We start from the raw sequence: 8794 nt of genomic DNA on the forward strand, positions 1-8794 counted from the left end.
TGAATGGAGGGATATCTCTGGCGAGGAGCGCCTGGCAGGGGATTTTAATTTGCTGGCTTCAATCAAACTAAAGGCAGGAGGAGCAGAAGGTGGAGGAGGAGGAGGAGTAGCAGGGAGCAGCAGGAGGATCAGGGAGCAGCAGGAGACGGAGGCTGAGGCCGAGGAGGCAGTGCATTAAACCCTCAAATAGGCTGTAGCAGGGAATAAGCTGGGAGATGAGTACACTGAAAAAATATTCGATTTTATGCTTAAAAAATTAAATAAAATAATTTAAAAGTTTTTTATATAAAAAAAAATTTAACTTATTGTTAGAAAAATGTAATTTTCCATAAATAACTGAATCAAAAATTAGCTTATAATTGTTCTAGATTATTTTTTTAAAGTTTTTAACATTAAGTCAACTTTATTTTTAGTGTTTTCAGCTGCAGAGATCACGCAAGTATGTTTGGGTTAAAGGGAAAGGAGAAGAAGAAGGAGCAGGAACAGGAGCAGGAGGACGAGGCCAACCGACGGCGCTAGCCACTTAGCATAAACGGAAGACGGACGCGGACCTGCAGTTCCCGTCCCAGGCCAAGGTACCACTTCTAAGCCCACATCTGCACTGGCCACATGCACATACCCAGCCCGATCCCGCTGCCGCTCCCAATCCCGATCCAGTCCGAGGCCAAGGCGAAGCAAAGTGAGCCACGACCTGTGTGGCCGCTGCATCAAGGTAACAAGCTGTAATTAGAGCCTCTTAGCCTGTCATCGCCAGCGTGCTTGATTATAGCCTTTTGACAAAAAGTAAATATTAATTTAATACGTTCGAGGGAGGGCGGGCAAGAGGCAGTGCCGCAAGGCAGCCTCCCTGGAAGAGGGGCTCCGGCTCTTGCTGGAACTGCAGCTCCTCCTCCTTTCGCTGAATCCTTTTTTTTTTTTGGCGGCTGCTAAATTTCACCTGAACCAGGTATTTTACATTTACAGCTGATAGATAGTCAGGAGACCTTGAAACAGAGTTTATTTCGAGCCCAGTAATTACTTGAAATGAAGTTGGTTAGCTGTTTAATAGGAATGAATGTTTTTCCGAATTGAATTTTAAGCATTTTTTCAGTGAGTTACAGATTTTATAAGTTTATTTAGAAATATTGATAAATATTTAGGTAAACAAATAAGTTAGAATAGCTTTCGTTATAGAATTTAATGCATTTTTGGCTTACTTTTAGATATTTAATATAAATTCCAGCTTCAAAAGTTTGCTTTCTTTATTGTTTATTCTATTGTTACCCCTTTTTTTTATTTCTTTAACACCAATCAGCCTTGATCTTGTTAAAATTAATATCTAATAAATACAAACCCAATAGCCATTCCGTTCTGTTTTTATATCTTTTACATATATTTTTTTGTGGCTACCCGTAGTAAATTTCCCGGAAAACCCTATCGCATACATTGCACTCACCGATCGAACCGGCTAATCCCAGCTATAGCCAACTATCAATTAACATGAGAAATCGAAAAGCAAAGCCAGTTGCCAGTTACTGAGCCAAGTTGAGCCTACTCACGTCGCTTGTTGGCCCTTTTCTGGGCCAAAAACAATGGGTTCAAACGGCCTGCGCTTCGGTGGAAAACAAAAAGCGGCCCTAAATCAATCATGGCCAGCGACATGTCAACGGTTGGGGGGAGGAGAAGGAGAAGGGGATTAGAAGGCGGGAGAAGGATCTGGACGACGACGACGACGGCGATGCGACTCCCGCGCCCAGGCGAAATGTCAACGTGATCGTGGTCATCTTGAAAAGGGCCGCCGTTGCGCATATATTGCCCATCTAGAGGCCGAAAAACAACAAACAAAAAGAACAAACCAGAGAAACCTGAAAGCCCAAGGAACGTGGCATCGAGTACCGGGGAGTACCCAGTATCGACACAGATCCTCCACAGAGTTCCCTGGCTTTTTCGGGCCCTGTGTGCGCGTGATATCTGAACTACGAAATTGAGATCGATTCCCCAGTACGTGCCTGAAATGTGAATCGTTCAAGGTCCCGGCCAATGCCCAGCCCTTCGATGTAACGATAAATTATGATATTATTTGAAATTAAAGTTAAGTAAAATGACATCAGTGGGTCCCACTGCAGCACTTGTCGTCGCGGCAAGAGATCGCTGCATTCGTCACAATTAATATTCCAATCAGATTCTGGCGGAACACATGTCGGCGAGTCCATGCACTCTTTTGCCTGGGTAAAAAGCCACTCAAAGTTGGATATATATGGTATGCTTTAGGATCGCGGATCGTGTCGCTGATTTGTTCGCTGTCATAATTCAATAAAGTAGTCAAAAGTCTGCCAGCAAAAAGCATTACTCCTCATCGATCGGTCGCCTTGGTATCCTTAACCCATCTCCGCCATTCTGTCCCGGGTTAATGGCCATAAACGCAAATCCGCTTAGCACTGCAACGGATTGCATTGAGTCTGCTTATTAATTCATCAGCTGTCTCTTAGGGAATGGGTATGCCAGAATAGCTTGGGAATTCCAAGAGCTTTTTTCAACAAACTGATGATTAAGAATTCATTTTGATATCAATTTCCCTTACTTTATTTGAGTCGGTCCACCAACTTAATGCTTGGGAATTATAAGCCCAATATCTTAAAAACAGATATGAATGTTAATGGAATGAAATATAGACAAATACAAGTCCAAATTTAAACTCCTTTTCCTCGGTGTATATAGTACTTTTAGGAATCTACCAGCTAGAGAGAGAGTCTCAAGGTTGGGCCAACTTTGCACTTGAGAATTATAAGCTCAAAAACTTGATTAACATAAAAGTAAAAATTGTTTTCTTTTGAACAAAATATATCTAAAATTATTCAAATTATAGGCATTTCTAAAGTTCAGGGCATATAATATTTTTAGAAATCTACCAGCTAGAGAGATAATCTCAAGGTGGGCCAACTTAGAACTTGAGAATTATAAGCCCAAAATCTCGAATAACAGAAAATTAAACTCTTTTTCTTTTGAACAAATGTTAAAAACATTTTGATAGTTAATGAATTACAAGTAGAGCTTTTGACACACTAGGTGACTGAACCCTAGACTATACCTTAGGTTCTTAGATCTAGATACATGATCTTATAAAACGCGCTCTAGCTTACTTGTCTTTTTTCCACGAATCCAACTCAGCTGGACAGCCTGATATATGTACGTAGCGGCAAAATAAACGATCGCGATGATGGTTGCTCAAGGGACGAGGATGGGCATGGTCAGGGAGTGGGCTATGGTGGACACCGGACAATACACACACACAACAGAGACGATGACGCGACAACGAAGGAGCAGAGCTGGCGGAGCAGCGAGAAGACAAACGTTGCGGCGACAAGGCAGCAAGTGACAAACGTTTAGATGGATGGATCGTTCTTCATTTTGGGGGAATGGAAAAGATCCGAGATCGGGTCCGACGAGACCCCGAACGAGGCGGCCAACCGAAAAAAGCGACGATTGCACATGAATTATATTCAAATTTCATTCGAGATCTTAGAGATACTAACATATATATGTATATTGTGTACAAGAGCACATGGCATCTCCTGCCGAATCCTTCCCACTTTTAGGTACACCGACTCCTTGGTTAGGCATCCAGCGCGCCAAAAAATCAGCCAAGTGTCACCTGGCCTGCCTCCTGCCTCCTCCTCCATTGGGACTCCATTAAAATTCAAGTGACAGCTTCGATTCACGTCGCCAACAAATTGGCTTTGGAATGGACTGAATACCATTTAGATACGGCTAGATCTCTGGCCAAAACTGCCACTGATTGATGTCAATAAAGCCGAGCCGAACGAACAAAAGACCTGAGAGGAGGCTCAGATACAGTAGGCAAAGAAAAGATACAACAAAGCGATGAGGGAATCAGGAAATTCAATTAAAAGTTAAGGCAGAATATTATTTACGGAGATATATTATTAACATATTATTTTATTACTTGTATTATCTACAATTATATTATGTATCTTGCAGAAAATATCTTCTAGATATAGATATACATAGATATATTATATATATTATTTCTGTATTATACAAATTATTATAAGACGAATACTTACAGGTGTCTTGGAAGAAAATGTTGAAGAAAATTTGTACAAGCACACAAAATATTTTTTGTTTTTAAATCAAATATTGCAAAATAGTTTTATTTTTCCTTTTACTTATTTATTTTTTTGCTGGCTAAAATATAGTATCTTTATGGCTGTATCTATAAGTTGACATTTACCATTTCAAAGCAGAAAACAATGCCAGAAATGTTCGCCTCGTGTTTTGGCTCCATTCGAATTAGTGACAGCCTCTGGGGTTTGTCTAATTGGAGGTGGCCACGGCTGCTTTGATGTGGCCACATGTCCATCTGTCTGTCCGTCAGGAGTCATGAGTCATCTGCATCGCATCCATATCCATATCCGCATCCGCATCCGAGTGGCAAGTCCCCAGATTCCGCTGAGCTAAGATACATACATGGTCCCTTCTCGTACTTAAAAGCTACATACATATGTACATAAGAAGGAGACCGGCGAACTGGGCTCTGTGGAAGGCACTGTCAGAAATTGCCAGCGGGCACATTAATCCACGCGACATATTTATGAGTGTAAGTGTATATGCCTGTGCGCCGTCGTTGTATCCGTGAGATATAAAGATATCGCCGTCGTCGGCGAACATGGACGAGGGTTGCTCTTTGCTAAATGAGTGCACATTTCAGATAAATTATTGCACACAGCTCGTACGATGCGATGGCAGGCCGAAATGTATTTAACAAATTAAATTTACACACAGATACACACACACACACACATATAAACGCACACGAAAGGCACTTCAAAGAGAGCGCCGCTCCGGAACGGCCACAGTTGGGGCGGAGCCAACCTCGGCCAATGCTCGGCCAGCGCTCTCACAGATACACACCCATATGAACGATAGATACTTGGCTACACAGATGCAGATACGCAGATACAGTGCCTGGCAGAGCCCTGGCCCCACAGATACGAGGCAGAGATACTCATTGGGAGGCGAACTTGCGGTTAAAATACCTTGTAATGGTAGGTTTATTTACATTTTAAATTTGAAATACGATTTTGGAGAGCATTTGAAATATTTTTAACAAGTTTAACAAATTAAAAATAAAAGTTTAAATATATATAAATATTTTAAATAGAATAAAAGTATCTTTAAGAAGTATCTACAAGCACTTGCCTCTACAATGGCACTAGAATTCTCAAGTGTTGAAATTTGTTACGGTAAAGAAAAAGCTATAATTCATTATTATAATTTATTTAATTGTGTATTATTGATGTATTTATTAAAATGCCAGATCTATAGATAGTTTAAGATTTCAAAAAATTAATTTTTTTAATATTAAAATAAATCTAAAAATACAAAAATAATTTTAGATTTCTATAAATACATTTTTAATAAATAAAAAAATTATTTTATAATAATAAAGTATAGCTTGTTATGTATTCATTTTATTATTTATTAAAAATGTATTTATTGAAATTAAGAACAAATATATATCCCCCAATAAACCTATGCCATTGCTGGGTATCTTAAAGTCGTGGCTTACTATTGTATATTTTCCGCCGGGTTTTTCGGCGTTTAAAGCCAAAGCTTTGGCAGATATATAAATACGGATAAATGCAGATGCGAAGGGGTATGCAGGATTGGGACGGGGACAAGGAGTATCTCATCGATTTTTTTTTTTTTTATGGATACAAAGTCAGAGTAGGAGACTCGCCTCGTTTCGGGCTGATGTTGGATCGTTGGACGTTGGAATGCGTGGCACGAGACAGAGACGCCTGTCACGTGACAGGCGGACATGTATCTGCATCTGTGCATCGGTATCTGTATCTGTATCTGTGGCCGCCGCCGTATCTGTATCTGTATCCACTGCATCGGTATCTGTGCCTGCCGCTGCAGCGTTGAATCCATGAAATGGCGGATTCGCCAGATACACAGACACTGCACTTTATCTTTATCTGCCGAAGCTGTAAATATCCGCGAGATTTACAACGCCAACCCAGGGCTCGACGTCGTGCGAATCGTCGCGTATCGTATCGGTATCGGTATCGGTTTCGGTATCGGACTCGGACTCGGACTCCGGCTCGTACTTGCACTTGTCTTTGTGCATCGGTGTGGGTTTTTAGGCCACTGAGCGGAGCCATTCGACACGAAAGCCATTCGCTAAACGCATCCGTTGCGGCTAATTCCAGAGATTTTGGCTCCGAGTCGCTCCCCAAGGAGCCACAGCGACTGACTGCCATCCGCCGGATGCAGTTACAGCCACAGCCACAGATACAGATACAGATACAGATACAGAAAACATACTATATACAGATACAGATACTGGCTGTAGATACATTATACCAAGCACTGTCGTGCTCCACTTGTGCCCATTGTTGCTCCGCTGCTCCGCCGCCGCCTGTCACCGTAACTCACAATTGAATTGTTCCTTTGTTCTGTCCGCGATCGGGCCATCTACCTCGTCTCCAGCTCCATCTCCGCTCCCGAATTTCGCATAATTGGCTTGCCGCTTGCCGCTCTTGACTTTGTAGTTGACCGCCAGACCGAGCGTCGCCGTCGAGGAGATCCCAGATAGGAGTAGCAGCAGCAGCAGCAGGAGGAACAGGAGGAGCCACCAACCACAGTGTCCACAATGCTGGTGCCGCCGGATATGATGGCCGCCCAGACGCGCATGATCTACCAAATGAATCGTTATTGCGCCGAACGCGTCCAGGCCCGCATGTTCAAGACGGCAACGGCCATCCGTGAGATCTGCAAGATCGTCCAGGACATACTCAAGGAGGTGGAGCTGCAGGAGCCGCGCTTCATCTCCAGCCTTGTGGAGTGCAATGGCAGGTAAGGCGAAACTATTAACTATTATAATACATTTTGCAATAATAGTACAACAATAATGAAAGGGTAAATTGTAAATAATTATAGAAAGTATTATGAATATTTCAAACTAGAAATTTTAATTTAATATTACATATATTTAATTATTTTATAACATATATTTGAAGTATTTATTACGTATAAATTACGTTTACTTATTTACTTGTAAGAAAGCCCATAAAAGTCACCTTCACTCGGTCTTAATTGGGTGAATCCCCGATGGGCATGACTTGACACTTAACAGACACTGACGCTGCACTTTTGCCAGCAATGATCCCCAATGGCCACGAGTGTAGAGGAGTCACTGGACCGAGCAGGAGTCAGAGGTGATGACAGTCATTGTAAACTGGAATTACGCAGAAATCAATAAGAGAGAGAGAGAGCTGGGAGTTTTCCTTGATTTTTCCCAAGGAATATACCTAACGATACCTTAACTTTATATACTCTCATCCCCAGATTCGAGGGCGTCGAGGTCATCTCCCCCAATGAGTTCGAGATCGTGCTGTATCTCAACCAGATGGGCGTCTTCAATTTCGTGGACGACGGCACCTTGCCGGGCTGTGCTGTCCTCAAGCTGAGCGACGGCCGAAAGCGCTCCATGTCCCTGTGGGTGGAGTTCATCACGGCCAGCGGTTATCTATCGTCGAGGAAGATCCGTGCTCGCTTCCAGACCCTGGTGGCGCAGGCCTGCGACAAGAGTGTCTACCGGGATATGGTCAAGATGATTGGTGACACCACCGAGGTGAAGCTGCGCATACGGGAACGCTTCATCGTCCAGATAACGCCGGCCTTCAAGTGCTCTGGGATCTGGCCCAGATCCGCTGCCCACTGGCCAGTGCCACATTTGCCTTGGCCACATCCCAATATTGTGGCGGAGGTCAAGACCGAGGGATTCGATTTGTTATCCAAGGAGAGCATTCTCATGCAGAACAAGAACAACAACAATAGCAGCAGCAGCAGTGGCAACAATAGCGGGAGCAGCAATGCCGCCAGCATGGAGGGCGATGCCTGGGTGCTGAGCTTCTTTGAGGCGGAGAATCGCCTGCTCCAAGGTGGGTCTTGGGTTTAAGGATACTGATAACAGTATAGATACTATATATCCCTTTAGGTGGCTGCCGCCGTCGCTGCCTGAGCATGCTGAAGACCCTGCGGGACAAGCACCTGGAGCTGCCCGGGAATCCCATCAGCGCCTATCACCTGAAGAACCTGCTGCTCTACGAATGCGAAAAGCATCCCCGGGACTTTGAGTGGGACGAGAGCTGTGTGGCGGACCGGATCAATGGCATCTTCCTGCAGCTGATCTCCTGCCTGCAGTACCGTCGCTGTCCGCACTACTTCCTGCCGGGGCTGGACATGTTCAAGGGCAAGTCGCCCTCGGCCTTGGAGCAGGCCGCCAAGCAGGTGTGGCGGCTCACCAGGGAGCTGCTCACCAATGCCAATGCCTTTGAGAAGCTCTAAGGAGGGAGGAAGTGGAGGCGTAAGGGAGAGCATTGAGGGTGGGGGACAGGCTGGAGCAAGGATATTTTTTGGTAATTTTGATAGAAAATTTCAGTCTTCTGTTGGTTTGAATATTTTATAAAAGATATTTTCATCTTAGGCCGAGAAATCGGGAAATTTTTGGTAATTTTAAACGAAATTTTAGTCTTTTGTTGATTTTTATAAAAGATATTTTAGTTTTTTAATATTTTCTAAAAGATATTTTTATTTTAATCTGAAAAATTTGGAAATTAGTTCAAGTTTTCAAGCAAAACTTACAGAACTTGGCTCCAAAATCGATCCATTTCCGGTTGCGGGGGAGTGTCTGGCGACGAGTCCTTTGGCGGCCATTTTGTGGCCTGTCCGAGAGAGAGAGAGAGAGCGAAAGAGAGAGTGCACGCGTGTGTGTGTGTGTTCCTGT

At 43.4% G+C, this 8794-nt stretch overlaps 1 protein-coding gene across 1 annotated transcript; it reads left to right on the forward strand.

Annotated features, from left to right (window-relative positions):
- The first annotated feature begins 6059 nt into the window (after positions 1 to 6059).
- LOC108084641 (protein mab-21-like) lies at positions 6060 to 8456 on the forward strand. Its single transcript, XM_017180932.3, has 3 exons — positions 6060 to 6861; positions 7354 to 7949; positions 8006 to 8456. Exons 1-3 carry the CDS (start codon positions 6659 to 6661, stop codon positions 8353 to 8355), a joined length of 1149 nt encoding a protein of 382 aa, XP_017036421.1. The 5' UTR covers positions 6060 to 6658; the 3' UTR covers positions 8356 to 8456.
- The last annotated feature ends 338 nt before the right edge of the window (positions 8457 to 8794 follow it).

Source organism: Drosophila kikkawai, chromosome X, assembly GCF_030179895.1.
Source record: "Drosophila kikkawai strain 14028-0561.14 chromosome X, DkikHiC1v2, whole genome shotgun sequence".
Lineage (NCBI taxonomy): Eukaryota > Metazoa > Arthropoda > Insecta > Diptera > Drosophilidae > Drosophila > Drosophila kikkawai.

Coding starts and splice junctions, on each gene's coding strand:
- LOC108084641 (XM_017180932.3), top strand. CDS start 6,659: ATGCTGGTGCCGCCGGATATGATGGCCGCCCAGACGCGCATGATCTAC. Junction 6,862..7,353: donor CTTGTGGAGTGCAATGGCAG/GTAAGGCGAAAC, acceptor TCTCATCCCCAG/ATTCGAGGGCGTCGAGGTCA. Junction 7,950..8,005: donor GGAGAATCGCCTGCTCCAAG/GTGGGTCTTGGG, acceptor ATATCCCTTTAG/GTGGCTGCCGCCGTCGCTGC.